Source organism: Gasterosteus aculeatus, chromosome 1 (assembly GCF_964276395.1).
Source record: "Gasterosteus aculeatus chromosome 1, fGasAcu3.hap1.1, whole genome shotgun sequence".
NCBI classification, from domain to species: Eukaryota; Metazoa; Chordata; class Actinopteri; order Perciformes; family Gasterosteidae; genus Gasterosteus; species Gasterosteus aculeatus.
Window position 1 is genome coordinate 21,920,488 of NC_135688.1, and position 18,183 is coordinate 21,938,670.

The 18,183-nt window shown below is 45.9% G+C and overlaps 1 protein-coding gene across 11 annotated transcripts in view; it reads left to right on the forward strand.

Annotated features, from left to right (window-relative positions):
* Positions 1-18,183, forward strand: part of LOC120829679 (protocadherin Fat 3) — a 119,645-nt gene that overhangs the window by 89,006 nt on the left and 12,456 nt on the right. For 9 of the 11 annotated variants that reach the window (XM_040194001.2, XM_040194037.2, XM_040194071.2 and 6 more), the window contains 7 exons: positions 5,871-6,014; positions 7,070-7,267; positions 7,438-8,239; positions 8,415-8,549; positions 8,664-8,818; positions 16,759-17,001; positions 17,642-17,888. In XM_040194001.2, the coding sequence (XP_040049935.2) occupies positions 5,871-6,014; positions 7,070-7,267; positions 7,438-8,239; positions 8,415-8,549; positions 8,664-8,818; positions 16,759-17,001; positions 17,642-17,888 (1,924 nt within the window). The remainder of the gene's footprint in view (positions 1-5,870; positions 6,015-7,069; positions 7,268-7,437; positions 8,240-8,414; positions 8,550-8,663; positions 8,819-16,758; positions 17,002-17,641; positions 17,889-18,183) is intronic. The other 2 variants (XM_040194062.2, XM_078104153.1) reach the window with 2 other exon arrangements.

Consider the following 18,183-nt stretch of genomic DNA (forward strand, 5'->3'; position numbering starts at 1 on the left):
CACTGCACACTCAAAGTAACAGGTCAGATTTTGCGTGACCGTTAGTTGACATTTCAGTTTTTAGCTCCCTGGCGATCGCCAAAAAAAGACCGGAAACACCACAAATGACCGGTTTCGGGCAATGCAAGCTTTCACAACTCGACAAATAAGGTGGACGTCATGAGCTATGTGAATGAATGAGATGGTGCGAGATCTTGCAAGGCGACCCAATGGTGTTTATAGGCACGTACAGGGACTATTTTTCTCTATGCTACTGAAATGCGATACACAATGTTTGGTGGCTAAAACTATTTTGTGTTGAAAGGCAGCTATTTACTTACTATTTATAATTTCACTGTTAACCGTATTATAAAAGCAATAAGGTGAGGCAATGAGGCAGTACTTAATGTAACAGTCCGAAGGTTGCCGGGACATTATTGGACAAAAAGTACAGCCTCTTGTACCTTATTGCATAAGTAAACCCTCCTCTCCCCGACTCCAACTCAATATCCCGTCTATGAATACCACAAACAGGATTGGTGACAGCAGCCCTGGCGGAGGCCAACCCCCACGAGACTTTCTGCTGAGAACCCGAAGACAGGGGACCCACTCATCCTGTACTCTGGCGGCACCTCCCACAGTATCTCTCATTTTCAGGTCCACAAAACCCATGTAGACTGGATGAGCAGACCCCCTCCATGCTCCGTGTAAGAGTACAGAGCTGTTCTGTTGTTCAACAACCAGGATGAAATCTGCATTGTTCCTCTTCAATCCGTGGTTCAACTATCAGCCGAACTCTCCTTTCCAGCACCTTCGGAATAGACTTTACCAGGAAGGCTGAGTAGTGCGATATATCTTTAATTGGCACACACTCTGGTCCCTCAGCCAACACCCATTGACTTCAGCATCTCCGAACGGATTTCAAATTTTTCTGCTGCACGTCTTCCATAGAGGGCGGCACGGTGGCGTGGTGGTTAGCACTGTCGCCTCACAGCAAGAAGGTCCTGGGTTCGACTCTGCCCAGTGGCCTTTCTGTGTGGAGTCTGCATGTTCTCCCCGTGTCTGCGTGGGTTCTCTCCAGGTTCTCCGGCTTCCTCCCACAGTCCAAAGACATGCTCTGGGGATCAGGTTAATTCGGAACTTTAAATTGCCCGTAGATGTGTGAATGTGAGTGTGAATGGTTGTATGTCTTCTTGGCTGGCGACCAATCCAGGATGTACTCTGTCTATCGCCCGAAGTTGGCTGGGATGGACTCCAGCCCCCTCGCGACCCTGTGTGCAGCAGTGTTAATTTCGTCGACGAAAATTCCTCGTTAACGAACCTTTTATCCATGACTAAGACGTGACGAAAACGATCTTAAAAAAGATCGGTCAAAGTACGGCGGATGTTAACCCGTCATGATGACTTCATCCACGAACCCAGAGCGCGCGCTCGCAGCGGTGGTTCTTGTGCACCGACTACGGACCGCGACGACTATTTTACGCTTCGGCGAGTTTGAATGTGCGCTTCATTAGTTTAGCTCAGCTGTCTCGGTTTAGCTGCTGTTAGCAGGCTGAAGCCGCGCTGCTTCACAGAAACATGAAGACCCGTTTAGCAGACTGTCGGACCTTTCTGCTCTGTTCTCTGGCAACAGCAGGCAGCGTTTCCTCGGCTGAATGAGACGCTCCGTTACAAACACGTCTAACGTAATAAACTCATTGCAGGTTCTGAAGCCTCGCGCATTTCAACTATAGTTCGGTGTTAAACTGTCTCGGCTACCGTACGTTCGTTACTAAGCAACATAGAGGCACGCACACACGTGACAGGTGGCCGTGTCAAAAGCATTGCAAGTAAACAGACAAAGACAACAAAGTGTTGCGTTTAGATCCCTGGTCCTCATGAAGTTGTTACACCTTTGCCAATTCGTTAAATTGCCTTGCAAATAAATGCTTTGCTATTTGTTAAAATCCAAATCCTTTTTCACATGTCATTTATATTAGCTCACACAAACACTTCAACCAGTTGTTCTTGGCCCGGCTCCTCAGTCACATTTTACAACCCATTGTGGCCCGCGAGTCAAAAAGTTTGCCGACCTCTGCTATAGACCTGTCCTAGTAGGGACATCTAATGGACAACCAAGTACTGCAAGCTAGACTATTATGCAGCTGTAGATACAACACAGGGGGTCCCTGGGCCTGAGAAGGGAAGAAAAGGAGTTTAATATGGCTATTTAATGGGACTAAAACTAGACTAAAACTAATTACATTTTAGTCTAGTTTTTGTCGACGAAAACTAGACTAAAACTAAGCAGGATTAACATGACTAAATGTGACTAAAACTAATATGCAGACTAAGACTAAATCAAAAATAGCTGCCAAAATTAACACTGGTGTGCAGGATAAGCGGTTTGACAATGGATGGATGGATGGATGGATGGATGGACGTCTTCCATAGAGCAGTGTTTTTCAACCTTTTTTGCGTCAAGGCACACGAAAAAGACACAGAAAAAATCTCACGGCACACCAACAACCGGAAATGATATGAAAATCAATCCCAGACATAGTTTCAGCATGAGCATAATATACTCTAAGAAATCAGGGAAACGCGTGTTCTATTTGTTGTGTTTTCTTAAACTTAACGTCATCCTAATGCCAAGATGGCACAGGCTTTATGCCCAGGTATCTCTTAAGCCTAGTTTATGCTTCTGCGTTTTCCCTTGCGGCGCTTTTCACACCTCCTTGCGTCCTTGCATGTTTCGAGCCATTTTTTTAGGCTTACGTCAAAAGCGACGCAAGCCTCCCGCAGCGCACCAGGCTGCGATTGGTCCGCTAACTACGTCCTTTACGGAGTCTCACGGAGAACCATGAATTGAAACGAGTGCGTCGACGCAACGACGCAGACGCAAACGCAGAATCATGCGGCGGCCTTAAATCTCATTTTTTTAAATTGTCGCCTCAGCAAATCTGCCTATTAATTACGCTGCGTACCGCCACCCACAGGCAGAGGGGAGTATTGAGTCTTCATACCACCAACAGCGCGACGACACACACACAAGTTGGCTCTTTTTTTTTCACCAATGAAGTGACAGTATGTAAAAAATGATTTTTTTTTCACACAGAGGCTATAGTAGTTGGATTCAGTCATAACTCACTGCCACAGCTTCAACAATGGAAGTTTTGAACTGGTTCAACTCCACAGGAATGCAAGAAAAGCTGTGCCGGAGGTGTGAGTAGGTCATCTGCGGCCCCCACAGATGTTCCCAGTCCACCAACACAGCCTGTTTGGGTCCTCTGACCCAACTCAGTTGACAACTCTGCCCCTCTCTTTACCTGAGTGTCCGAAACATGCAACCTTAAATCAGACAATACGTCAAAAAATCGGTCATCGGCCTACGGTGCTCTGGTACACACAATCGGACTAGCACAGTCCAACAAAAAACGACCGCTCGGGTTCAGCTGACTCCTTCGAGCTACCTATCCCGGCCTACCATTTGGTGGTAAGAAACCTTCAGTGGAAGTTGCCTAGGATGCATTACTAGTTAGATGCGCCAACCACATCGTCGACTCCTTTTGACTCTAAGGAGTAATGCCTCAACTCCAAGTTCCCGTGAAGCTCTGTCATCTCGAGACCCCCAAACCTTACTTCCTCCACCCCCGGCTGAGTCTAGATATCCTGACTTTATTAAGTCCGTGAACACATTGATCAACAGAAATAATTTACTCTTAAACTGTCAAATCACTTATTTGCATGATATTTATGTTGACGTTTATTCATTGTAAAATGTATACTGTACAAGTGTCTTTTAGGGACCCAGTGGTGGTCCTTTTCAGACTGTGTGCGGCGCAGGGTAACGTTAAATGTTAAAATAGCATAGCATAAGGTAGCATAGCAGCTAGCTTAACCTAGCAGAGAGCTCAACATAGCAGTGCTTTAAGTGGTCCGTTTGCCACTCACCCCCCTTCTGTTTGACACGTGGAGTAATTCCTCCGAACAGTTTTCCGCAGTATGTCGCGCTTTATTTTACTTCCAATGCAAAAAGTTTTCTCCATCTTGATGTAACTGACTGCAGCTAGCGGCCTTTTCGTTTCCGTGGTCAACTTCCGGTCCGGAAGTAAACAAGCGCAAGTTAACTACGTTAAAATATTTTGTTGCATTAATCTCGGACACATAGCATATATTAATGCGTTTATGTTGACAGCCTTAATTAAAATAAATGATAAAAGACAACCTTTTAACTTAGTAATCACAATTGTAGTAGGTATTATATCAGCCTGGAGGTTGAATCATCAGCACCAAACACTGTGGTTATCTAGAAATAAATGCAGCAGTACATTATGAACTATCACCTTTCTCGTGCAGTATTTGAGTTGTAATAACATATTTTGTGTTTTCAAAAGGACGATAAGCTTATGATCAGATATGACTGTTTCTATCAGTTGACCATTTCCACAAACCAGCATTTGAGAGAGCTGCTCAGGTGTGAGCTCCCATAGTTGTCCATGTTTCATTGTCTTACTGTCTGATGTTATGCACCATAGTCAAGGGGGCGCGAACGCTACGGCCGACGGGGGGGGGGGGGGGGGGGGAGTAACCAACGCGGCTCAGAACAAATCTTTTTTTGGGGCGTGAATTGGATGTGTTGCGGGAGTGCGTGACTAGAGACCGAAATGAGTGCCTGTCACGCTCAATGCGTGACATTTGAGAGCCCTGTCGCTGACCAGATGGCAACTAATCACACTTGAACAGGAAGCACATGCACAAATCAGCCTTGAGTATGAGCTTTTTAATATGCAGCAGGAAGAAATATGGAAGGCATGCGCAGCCCCGCTTTCCTATCCTCTGAGCTCTTTTCCTCCTCATTTGCTTCTTCCTCGTCTCCTTCTGCTCCGCATCGCTTAAAAACTTCAGGTTTCGTATGCACATAATAAAGTATTCAAGTGCGGTGGATGAGCTGTCTGAGCATGCTCGGCGAGAGTGTGTGGGATGAAAGCGTTTGGCTGATGAAGTATGTGTGGGGTAATCACATAGAGAGCAGTAGCTCTCTCGCTCTCTGTATGTAAGGCTTATATCTGTGTGCGAATAGCAGTATGTGGATGCTTTTTTGGCTTCTATTTTCTCCCTTTCTCTCAAGCAGGTCAGAGTTGTTTACTACAGACGTGTGTTTTTTTACACGTCTCAGGCAGCAGAAACTTGTTTTCTTACTGCTTTTGCATTTCTCCTGAACTTGTTTAGGTTTTCATTATAAAGCAATTTTATTAAGAGATCTCTTGCAGCAGGTTTAGAGCTTAAACATTGTCAACTTCAGACCACTGAAATGCAGAAGTCTTATCTTCATCTCAGAGCTGTTTTATTGGCTTGTAATTGTCAGGGTGGGTGGAAGGCAGGACTCAAATGCAGACGTCGAGTAACAAAAGAAGACTTTAATAGTCAAAAGGCAACAAAGAAAAAGGCCAACAGGAAAAAAAAACACTCGAACCAGGGCAAAAAGGCAGGCAGGAAACGAACATCCAGGACGATAGACAATGACGCGACAAGAGACACACACTGCTTAAATACACTAGGGAGGTGCAGGTGATTGGACACAGGTGGAAACAATCAGACAATCACAGGACAAGGCAGGAAGTTACCCAGGGAGACAAGAAGCAGAAAACTACAAAATAAGACAGGAAATAGACCCACACCGTGACAGTAATTCAAATAATTGTAGAAAGACAGCTTGATTAAGTGTAGGAGTGCAGATTGAATATAACCGCAAATTACCACTGTTACATTGGCAATCTGACTGCTGAATGTTTTGGGATCAAGCTGTGAGCACGAATCAGACATTCAAAAAAGCCTTCAAAAACCCATGGGGGACATCCTTTATATTTTGTGTTACTTCTATATATCTTCTCTTGTGTCTGACCTTCTAGGTTCCCAGTTACTCATTGGCCATCAGAGCTCTGGACAGTGGAACACCACCCATGTCCTCCACCGTGATAGTCAACATAGACGTCTCTGACATCAATGACAACCCCCCCACCTTCTTCCCGGCCAACCTAACTACTGTCATACAGGTACACATCGTGATTGATATATTTAGTGGAGCACAAAGGCAGATGGAAATAAGTCGTCAATGGCTCTTATCGTTTGGTAAATACAATCTGCATTCAACTGCAGTGGTTGCACATAAATCATGGCCCTGAACAGAAGCTCAGCAGGTCCCCCCTTTAATACATCCATGATTCAAATTATATAGTCCTCATTCTGTGAAAAAATGCATCTTTCTGTCTCTGGTGTCGTCCCAGGTGAAAAACCTTAAATTGACAAACAGAACTCAAATAAACGCAGGCATCCGTGACAGTCTGTGCTCGACCCATATTTCCATATTTCACAGAGCCCCCCCAAGTGATCATTTCACAAGCAAAATCAGTGACAGTGTGAATCAGGATTCATTTCCAACAAGCCATTCCATCACAAACATTCACCGTGCCTCCACCAAGCTCAACCATCACCAGTTAATTACACAAAAGGTTAATCTGCTGCCGCAGCGGGTCGCAACCATGAGAAGTCCCCTCCTTGCCCAACAAATTGCCCCCTTACCGGCTGCCCTTCAGGGACCTCACTCTCATGTCGTGCCGCACGGTTGATCGTTGTATCAGCTGGCTCCTCCGTCAGCTGTTTGTTTCCTTACCCCCGCGCCCGCCAAAGTTCCTCCCTATAAGGTCCTCCCGGTAAATAGCTACCTTGGTTCCCTCCCATCAATTTACTTTCTGTTTCTCTTCATACATAGTCAAATTTAAAAAAACTTGTTTGACCCCACAGTGTCAGAACCAAGACCAAAGCAAAATGCAATGGGATTTGTTGAAGCCAAATAATACGCATGACCATTTTTCTTCTCAACATGATTTCCTGGAGGGACTGACTTAAATAATTGTTCGGCAGGAAGTGTAAGGTTATGGTACCAACACCAATGACCCAATGATATGCCATGGGGCTAAGAATTGAACAAGGATCTACAAATAAAATTACTATTTAGTTTGATGATCATCTTCCCAAAGACATTAAATTGTGACCGTGCATAATGTATCCCCAACAGTAAGGTATTTCTAATGATGTCTCCCTCTCCCAGGAAAACAAGCCTATCGGCACCAGCATTCTTCAGCTGTCGGTCAACGATCAGGACTCCTCACGCAATGGCGAGCCCTTTGACTTCCACATCCTGTCTGGGAATGAAGGCGGAGAGTTTGTGCTGGAGAAAGATGGAACGCTGGTGGCCAATCAAGTGTTCCGGAGGGACCTGGCAACGGAATATGCTATTATAATCCAGGTAGAGCAAGCTGCTAAAGTCACTTTTTTCGATGCTTCAAAAATAGTGGATCCTCAAATGCTGTATCTCTTGTCCTTTCATTACCTTATCCACATTTTTTTTCTTGCATCTTCTCCCTTGTTTCTACGGATCTTCTTTTCTGTCCCTGTCCTTCCTCATTCTCCTCCCAGGTAACAGACTCAGGGAAGCCTCGTATGTCTTCTACCTCAATGCTAACAGTCAGGGTGATTGAGGAGAGCCTTCACCGGCCCGTGGCCTTACCGCTCCAGGTTCATATCGTCACTATGGAGGATGAGTTTCCAGGCGGTGTGATTGGCCAGCTGCACGCCACTGATGCTGACCCCTACGACGCCCTGACCTTTGGCCACGCGCCCCTGGCCCAGCGCAGTCTCTTTAAGATCAGTCCCCGTGATGGTAAGATCATCGCTCTGGGCGGGTTGGATGCAGGCAGGTACGCCCTCAATGCAAGCGTTAGTGATGGACGCTTTGCCGTACCAGTCCCAGTCAGCGTGCACGTGGAGCAAGTAACACCAGAGATGCTGCGTGAGGCGGTGACTATACGCTTTGAGAGCGTAGCACCACAAGACTTTGTGGCACTGCACCTGAAGAGCATGTTGAAGGTTCTGCGAAAGGCCGCTTCATCGCAGCAGAGGGACAAGCTACACCTGCTCAGTCTGCAGCCAGTCGGCGGAACGCAACAACTGGATATGCTCGTTGCTGTGGAAACAGCAGGGGGCGGGTACTATAAGACGGCTTACCTCACCCAGAAACTCAGCGCATCACGCCGGCAGCTAGAGGAGGTCCTCAGAGTGTCAGCTATCCTAGATAAGAACTGCTCGGGGCTGGAGTGTCGCGGGGCCCAGTGTGAACAGAGCATCCTCCTGGACTCTCACAGCCTGGCTACATACAGCACACCAAGGGTCAGCTTTGTTTCACCACGTTTTCACCGGACCTCGCACTGCACCTGCAATGGTGAGGGATGCTATCATCTATTTAGTGTGTTCCACATCCACACTATATAAATATATACCAGAGATGTTTTGTCTTCAGATCAATATTAGACATATACACATTAGACATGATAAGTCCTCATTTATGAATATTATGATGAGTGTAATTTTCTCTCGGATGTTGTGTGGGTGTACAGATGCCAACTGTGCTGTCCTGTCAGAACAATGTGAGGGCCAGCCATGTCCAGCAGACATGCAATGTGTTTCAATTCAGGCCACTAGAGGGCACTATGCATGCCAGTGTCCAACAGGCAAACTCGGAGAATGTGCAGGTGAGGAAGAAAGAGAGCAAACAAAACATTTGAATGATAATATCAAGAGTACTTGCTCTGACATGTGATTTGTTAACCTGTGTGTGTGGGGGTGGTGGGGGGGCCTTGCTCCAGGTCATTCGTCTCTGAGTTTTTCAGGAAACAGCTACATCAAGTACAGACTGTCTGAATGGCTGCAGGAGGAACTGAAAGTCAGCCTTAGGATCCGAACACTGCAAAGGAGAGGAATAATTATGTACACACACACTGAGCCCTGCCTTGTGCTAAAGGTAAACACACAACACAAACACACACACACAAGGAGCCCAGGGCCCTGTTCCTCGTACGTGGCTAACTGAGTTAGCCGGATAATTTTCAGGATGAGATGACGTAGATCAGGCTTTTCGGTTCCCTGAAGCAGGTTTGTCTAAATCACCATAGCAACACATCGAACAACTTCAACCTGCTCTGGCGCAGGTTCATTTGAGCTGCTGGATTAGTTCATCACTCCCCCGGAAAAAAGGGCAGCTCACTTCCTCATTGATGAAGGAGCGACATCAGTTAGACGTTTTATAGGGAGAGACTTCTCCGAGATCACAAAGACCCATTTAGCCGCAATGACGTCCTGTAGGAGCGCTATAGATGCTGAGGACAGGGAATCATTTATTTACAATAAGATTTCCCCGTTAAGTGATGAACACCACACGCTGCAGCCGAACATCCACTGTCCCGCAGACTGTCTCACATACTGTCCCACGGACTGTCTCTCATACTCTCTCACACGCTGTCTCACACATTGTCTCTCACACACTCTCTCATGTCTCACACGGTGTCATGATATGAGGCAAGACGTGAGTCGTATTCCACATTAAAGAGGGTTTTATTTTGCACAGCCCAGAGCAACCTGAGCTATGCTTTTGACTCGAACAACAACAACCACGATGCCGTTACACTCGTGGTTAGCCTACTCCAAACTACGGTAGCTTTACATGGACAAAAGACAATCTCGCAACATCTCCCCCTTTTTGAAGTTAGCAATAACAAGATGCCAAACATCTGCATTTTGCAATATTACTTAAATCTTAACATTCTCAAACAATATAACAAAGTAGATGCAACACCACATAACCAAAACACGTCTTCCCTAACAGTCTTGGTACATACTCAGAACGGTGCAGGACGTCACAGGGGTAGACTGCCCTCAGTCCTGAAAGGGATTATTCTGCCCTTTTGTACATCAGTCTTGAAATCTAAGAGGCACCTTTATCTCGCGGCCCCTGGAAGATCTTCTCACTGGAGTAGATGGTGGAAGGGGAGACCCTGCGGGAAGGCCTGCTGGTGGCAAGCTTACCGGTGCTTCCGGCACCGCAGTCAAATCTGGCTGTGGAGAACCGCTGTTCTGCTGGGACGCTGTTGCCTGAGCTTGCTGATGACCCTGGCAGGTGTTATCCATCCCTTCTCCCCATCGAGCTTCACCCTAACCGTTTGACCAGGGTGAAGGTCAGGGAGCGCGCGTGCCGAATGCCTGCGGTTGTAGTAGAAACTGTATGAATCTTTTGCTGTTGCGTCCTTCATGTAGACTTGATCCGGCCTGAATGGACGTGGCAGCAATGTCTTTTCCAGGACCGGAACAGTCGTACGGATCTCTCTACCAGTCATGAGCCGTGCTGGACTCTCACCTGTTGCCGTGGCTCGAGTGGTGTAGCGCGATAACCCATAAGGGCCAAGCAGGGGTCAGGCTGTCTGAGGATGTACTTGGCTGTCCGAACAGCCCTTTCCGCAGCTCCGTTCGACCTGGGGGTAATGTGGGCTGGAGGTAATGTGAGTGAAACCATACTTCTGTCCGAAATCTCGGAACTCTGCTGATGTGAACTGCGTAAAATGTGCTTGAGTTTGTCAATAACCTGCTTGCTGGTAATGGTGGTGAGGGAAGCAATCTCAATGTCTCTAGAGAAGTAATCGACAGCGACGAGAAAAGTCTTACCGTCTAATTCAAACAGGTCAACAGCAATCCTTTGCCATGGGCCACTGGGCAGGGGAGTGGTTACCAGTGGTTCACGTCTTTGTGTAGGTTTTTGCTCTCTGCAAAAGTCACATAATTTCACTTTGTTAGTGATTTGTACTCCGATGCTTGGCCACCAAACTGTCAACTTGGCTCGCTCCGGACAGGTCCTGGTGACCTTCGTGCAGTTGGTCCAGGACTCCAGCTCTTAGCACTGCTGGAACTACCATGCGGTGGTGGTATAGGACTGTCCAACTCTGATAAGTGATTTCTGGCTGCATAGTATCCACGCAGTGGTGAGCCCTCTGCCATGTTGCGAGGCCACCCTTTTCTGATGAATGTGATTATTTTTCGAAGTTCAGCATCGCTTTGTGTGACTTTGCGAATTTCCTCGAGCTTGGGCGACTTGATTGGTTTGCTAGCCACCATAGTGTTCACATATGCCTTTACTTGCATTTCTGTTTCAGGCATGTAACTGTCTTTCAGTGGGTGTCTGGAGAGTGTATCTGCGACTACTAGCTGCTTACCGGGAACATGTTGGGCAGTGACATTGAATCGCATGAGACGCATGAGCAGTCTCTGACATCGTAGTGGCGTTTTGTCCAGGTCGTATGAGTTAATCAATGGCACCAGTGGCTTGTGGTTAGTCTGTAAATGGACCCGGCCCATACCTTGAATGTAGCGGGCGAAACGTTCACCACCCCAGACAGATGCCAGACACTCCTTTTCGATCTGAGAATACCTCCTCTCCGCATCGGTGAGTGTGCGCGAGCAAAAGGCAACAGGCCGCAACTCTTCATCATGGTCTTGCATCAGGGCAGCACCAAGGCCATAACTGCTGCCGTCGGCACTGACCACTGTTGGTCTGTTGGCGTTGTAATAACAAAGGGCTGGTGCAGCCATGAGCATTGCTTTTGTTTTGTTAAATGCTTGCTCCTGAGGCTCACCCCAAACCCACGCGGTCTCTTTCTTGAGCAGGTTAGTGAGTGGATGCAACACTGTAGACAGACCTGGCAGGAATTTTCCAACATCGTTAACCAGTCCGAGCACCTGCCGCAGCTGCTCCACGTTGGAGGGACTGGACATCTGAGCGATAGCCTCCACTTTGCTCTCGTCAGGCTTCACACCCTCCGCGCTAATGATGTGTCCAAAGAACTGCAGTTCAGTCTTCCCAAAGTGACACTTGGCCCTGTTGAGCTTGAGACCAGACGCCTTAACCGTCCGCAGCACAGTGTCGAGATGGTGGTCATGCTCCTCTTTTGTAGATCCGTAAACCAGGATGTCATCCATCACAACGACAGTCCCTTCTAGGCCTTTGAGGTCGGTCATCAGCCGCTGGAAAATCTCGGGCGCTGATGTAATGCCAAAAGGCAGACGTTTGAAGCAAAACCGTCCCATTGGGGTTATAAAGGTTGTCAGTCTTTGGCAGTTGGGGTCCAATGGAATTTGCCAGAACCCGCTAGAGGCATCCAGAGTGGAGAAAACCGTGGCTCCTGCCAGCTTAGGTGTTATATCATCCAGTGTGGGCGATATGTAACGTTTGCGCTTCACCCCCTTGTTCAAGCGTTTCAAATCTACACACACTCTGACCTCGTCCTTGTTGCGTTTTGAAGCGGGCACCATTGGGGCACACCAATCTGTCGGCTCTGTAACCTCCTCAATGATGCCTAGCATGCGCTTTAGCTCTTTCTCCACCTTTGGAAGGAGAGGAAACGGAACTCTGCGTGGCGTGTTGACGTTGTATGGGACTGCTTCTTCAGTCAGGTCGATCTTAACAGGTTTACAGTTCAGTAGCCCTATTTCCCCAAACACGTTGCTTGTTAAGTCACTAGTGATAGCATTGACTCTCGCTACCAGCCCCATGCACTTTGCCACTGCCTTGCCCAACAAGTTACTAACATACTGTCCTTTTATGACTGTAATCTAGTATTGGTATTTCTGACTTTTGTATGTAGTAGTGGCAAGGAACTTACCCACGCATTGGACTTTCCCGCCTGGGCTATACACTGTTGGCCTGGACTTGTTCTGTTTGGGTTTTTGACGTAGCTTGCTGAAAGTCTCTTCAGTCATGACGGTGGTATCGGCACCTGTGTCAATTTTAAAATCCACTGGACTGCCATTCACTAGTAGCTCTACATCCCAGTTAGTATCCGGGTTTGACTCCTCAATTATGTTTGGTTTTGACTTTGTGGTTGCTCTCAGGAATAATTCTCCAATAAAAAATGAATCCTCATCAGAATCCATAACAGCCCCTGCTCTGACTTCTTTCAGCATTTTGGATTTACACACGGCCTCGAAATGTCCAATTTTATTACACTTTCTGCACCTTTTGTTACGAGCTGGACAGCTTTCCTTTCTATCATGCATCCTGTTGCATCTCTGAGTTCAGTTTGTTCTCACTGTATTTCTGTCCTTGTCCCTGCCGTTGTTTATCGTAGCTCCTCCTTGTGCTATTGTACTGTTTCTGTCTCACCTCATTCACTGTAGTTTCCAGATGCTCTGCACTTTGTTGTTCACTTTGCCGTGCAAGCTGGATGGCTCTCTCCAAAGTCAGGTCCGCCTCCAGCTGTAGTTTTTGAGAAACCTCTTTGTCTATTATTCCGATGACGATCCAGTCCCGGATCTGCTCGTCCTTCCCTGCACCGAACTCGCAGTGCTGCGCGAGCTCGTACAGGCTCCGCACGAAAGCTTCCACTGTCTCACCGTCCCTTTGGCTCCGCTTGTGAAAACAGGCGCGATCTTGGATGACGTTCCTTTTCGGGACAAAGTGTTGGTTAAATTTCTGCATCACTAGATTAAACTCATACTCTGGATATGGCATGGCCTCGGTTGCCGCAGGAAACACAAACGAGCCGTAAATAGGTTCGGCATCCCTCCCCATCGAGTACAAGAGCGAGTTCACCTGCACTTCGCCACTCTCTTTGTCCAGTTTCGATGCGACTCTGAAACGGGAGAATCTCTGCCGCCATCTAAGCCACTCCGCCAGCTGCGAGAAGTCGAACGGCTCTGGAGGTCCAAACTTTGCCATCTCGCCCTTAATATCAATTTGAAGTCCTTAATTCTGACACCATGTCATGATATGAGGCAAGACGCGAGTCGTATTCCACATTAAAGAGGGTTTTATTTTGCACAGCCCAGAGCAACCTAAGCTATGCGTTTGACTCGAAACAACAACAACAACCACGATGCTGTTACACTCGTGGTTAGCCTACTCCAAACTACGGTAGCTTTACATGGACAAAAGACAATCTCGCAACACACGGTGTCAGACACACTCTCATACGGTCTTGTTTGTACGGTGTTGCAATGCAGAGAACAAGCCGCTGCATGTCGTGCTCTTCGTAAAGTTCTGTTGGTTTATTTGTCGCTTAATAAACTTCTGGATGTTCCACATTTCACTGCTTCAATCGATCAAATGTCGGATTATGAACAATGGATGCTGATACAGTACATATATCCTATTCATTCGTATCAATTTGATTCTTTGGGCTTGTTTTCATCTACATACAACAAGAGTTGATCATTATTCTCATTGGATGATGATGCATTCATGAAGCCTCCTGCAAGCAGGCACATTTAAAGAAATATAATTGATTGATTAGAGTGACGAGGCACTTAAGATGAGCCTATACAATTTACCAACATGCATTTATCGTTAACTTATCTGCAAAACGTTGTCAGGCTTGTAGCCTCGCAGGGGCTCAGTTTTTGTCATGATTATATGATTAATTTAATTTTGTATAGCACAATTTCGCAAATTTGCCTCAGAGGTCTTGTGACATCCTCTGTCCAGAAACCCTCACATCGGCACAGAAAAACTCCCCAAACAATGCAAAAGTATTTAATGGGAGGAATAAAGGGAAAAACCTTTAGTAGGGTTCCCGCGGGTCCTTAAAGTCTTAAAATTAATTAAAATTCGGGTAATTAAGGTCTTAAATTGTCTTAAATTTCACGTAAAGTTGCTGTAGGTATTCATTTTTTTGCCGGTGCGCTTAATGACGACGAGAAAGCACAGTGGCGCATCGTAAAACATCTAATAGTTGATTCATTTAGTATTGTGCGAAATGAGTCTGCGCAATTGAATAGCTGTTTACGGTACGTCGGCTACAGACGCTGACGTCAGGCTGCGTGTCGCCATTACGCGGTTGTCGATGTGAGATTGAAAATGCAAAGATGATGGGGAAGTGCAAATTTAACGACAAGTGGATGGAAGAGGATGCATTTAGGAGGTGGTTGGCGCTGGTTGAAAACCACAATGGGGCAATGTGTAAACTCTGCAAAAAGACCTTTTCATTAGGCTCAAAGCCGTCGAGTCGCACATGAAAGCAGGAAAGCACCAGAGATACGTTGCAGCAGCTAGCCATAGCGGGGCCAGGTTAATCCCTGCATTGTTTGCAGCACGACCTAACGACGTTACAAGTTTAGACGCCACCTCTCAGTCGGCTGTAACAATTTTTATTTCAACACCAGACACCCAAAAGGCAGAGGTACTGTGGGTTCTCCATACTGTGACGAGGCACAATTCATTTAAATCTATGTGATCACATTTGTGTTTTCAAAGAGTTATTATTTTCATTATTCGATATGGTTCCTTCATGCAATGCATTGTGTTGTTTAGTGTAATCCAAACTTATGTATGTTATGTTGGCTCTGTTCTGCATCACAAAGGAATCACTTTGATTGTTTACATCTATATTGGCCAAACAGTGTTGGAAGGGTTATTGTCAGTTATTATACTGTCTCCTAATTTGAAAAAAAGTTTTGATTTCCATTGTAGGAGGCAATAAATTGAGTATTCCAAAGAAATTGTGACATTTTGGGGTCTTAAATTATATTTGTTGAGGTCTTAAAATGGTCTTAAAAAGCATTCAATTTTACTTTTGAAATGGTGCAAGAACCCTGTTTAGAGAGACACAGGACGTTTATGGCGACTTTTTTCCCCGGTATTTTACAAATACGGACCGGTCTGAGAGCTGGACGCATTGCTCTTAATGTGCCGGTAATGATGGTAAATGATGGTTGTAGCTGGTTGTCATCTACGGTCCACTACGACTACCGAAGGGGGGCGTTTGTTTTTGGACAACGTTTTATCTCATAATTTCGCATTTCTATCCCCTTTCTTTAGTGCGGAAATGGGCTTCTATAGTTGTGTGAATGCATCACTCCAGGTATCCAAAGACGGGGTTTGTAACCAATCAGATGTAGATACCATGGTGACTGGCTCCGACCCCTCACTGTCAAAAAGAAAAACACCTTCGAGCGCGAGCAGAGACTAACCTCGCGAGCGAGGAAGTTCACGTTTCGCGAGGGAGCAAATATCTTGCGCGAGACGGACATTTGCTCGCGGATGTTTGATCTACGCGCGCGCATCAACCTGATTTGCGCTCTTGAATTTTGACATTGATTTGCCGCCATAGACGATCCTCCCTGGGACGGAGAGACTGCGATGGACGTACAGAATGAACAACGTAAAATATGTATAATCATTAAATTCATCCAGACAGAAATGATTAAAATTAACATAGCATCTCATTATTTGTGTTCATTTCCTGCTCGTCAGGGGAGAAAAAAGACTCTCTTGCTTTACGTTTATTTGCCGTTATACTGTTAAAAAAATCCTGGTTTCGGTGATCGACTCTTCCGCACGCGCGATTATCCTGATGACTGACATCTGGTTTAAACTAACGGGACAGTTTGAGCGCCGATCCGCCTTCGAGGAACCGAGATAGCCTGATGTCAATCATCTCGGTAATTTGAGCTGGATAATCGGACATTTGATTGACTTAGTTGAACCACGTACGAGGAACAGGGCCCTGCACTATGATCAAGGTACACACACACAATACACTGAGCACTGCACTGTGCTCAAGGTACACACACAACAAACACACGCCCGTTGTTTCTGTTCCTGTTCAAAATTAGTCTTATTTTCTGTCTTTTGTTCTGGTAGTAATCAGACTTTTCTATATTTTACACACTTTTCTAAACTAACACCCAAACCAATATCTACAGTTAACATTTTGCAAAGCCGCAGAAACATTTAGTTCCTCGTTGCACCAGTTGTGCATAACAAATACATGCACAAGATTATGGTGCCTGAAGGTATGACAATGATCCTAATAATGGATTTCAACTGTTTGAATGAGACTCTGATAGGGTCCTTTAATGAACTTCCCTGATTAAATATACTGTACAATATTAAAGTTGTGTGTTTGTGTGTGTGTGCAGCTGGAGGACGGCAAGCTGTGGTTCCAGCTAGCCTGTGGCCTTGGCAGTGATGGTGGTGACAATCCCGACATGTTGGGCATCTCCGGTCATCATATCAATGATGGCAGCTGGCACACGGTGGCACTCGAGCTAAATCGCAACTTCAGCAGTGTGGCGCTGGACGACAGCTACGTTGAGCGACGCAGTGCAGCACCATTCACACAACCACTTTCTCCAGACAGAAGCATCTACTTTGGAGCACTGGTTAGTGAGGAGCTGCAGATGGTCATTTAACATGACAGCAACATGCACATTTGTTGAAATCTAAATAATTAATGAAATGAACGCATCTCATTAGAGTTTCTATCTGAAATGTTTTCACTTCCAAATAAGTTGTTTGGATTCAAAGGTGGATAAGATTGGGAACTAGTCATTTGTTGAAATGTCTATGAAAATACTAGTCAGGTTCTAAACTGCATTAAACATTATTTCTATATACACACTAAAAATGTAGGAGACAATTTAAGGCTATTTCTAATACGTTGTATATTTGAGACTGAGCCTGTACACACTGTGCTAAATAATTATTTAAAGTGGAGGTAGACCCTAATATTTTCTAATAATTAGCCTCACTAAAAGGTGTGTATTATGTAGTCTACGAACTACTGATTCTAACTCCGTCAATGCCACAAAATCTGAGGAGGAACACAATCAGTGAAATGTAATTATTGTGATAAGATTTACAGAAAGGTGAAAGTAAAGAGTCTTTCCTGAGATTTCTTACAAATACCGTGTGTCTACATTGTTGATTAATTTTCTTCTGTGAATAACAAGTGGCCAGTCATCACATCTTGAGGGTGTCTATGGAAGTTCATGAATTCATTTCTCACCCATCTCTCCTCAGGTGCAGCCCCCCAACTCTCGCAGCCTCGTGGACTCCCAGAAAGACCCACAGGTGCTTGAGGGTTTCCAGGGCTGCCTAGACTCTGTCACGCTGAACAACAACGAGCTGCCGCTGCAGAACAAACGGTCGCGCTATGCAGAAGTGGTGGGACTGACGGATCTGAAGCTGGGCTGTATCCTCTATCCCGATGCCTGCCTTCAACAGCCCTGTCGCAATGCAGCCATCTGCACGAGCCTGCCTTCTGGGGGTGAGTAGTGATAATAAGGGCTGAAAGTCAAATAGTGCAAAAAATGACCTCTTAACGTCTATTCCTAACCACTTTTTCTTGACCTCTGTGGAAAATTTCAAGGGCTTAAGGAAACATCTATTCATCTATCTTCAAAGCTGCTAATCCTTCATACAGAGTTGCGGGGGGGGTGGTCTGGAGTGAACCTCAGCCAACATCACACTCACACACCTTTGGGCAATTTAGAGTCGCCAATTAACATAAATCCTATAGCATGTCATTGAACTGTGGGAGAAAGCCGAAGTACACGGAAAGA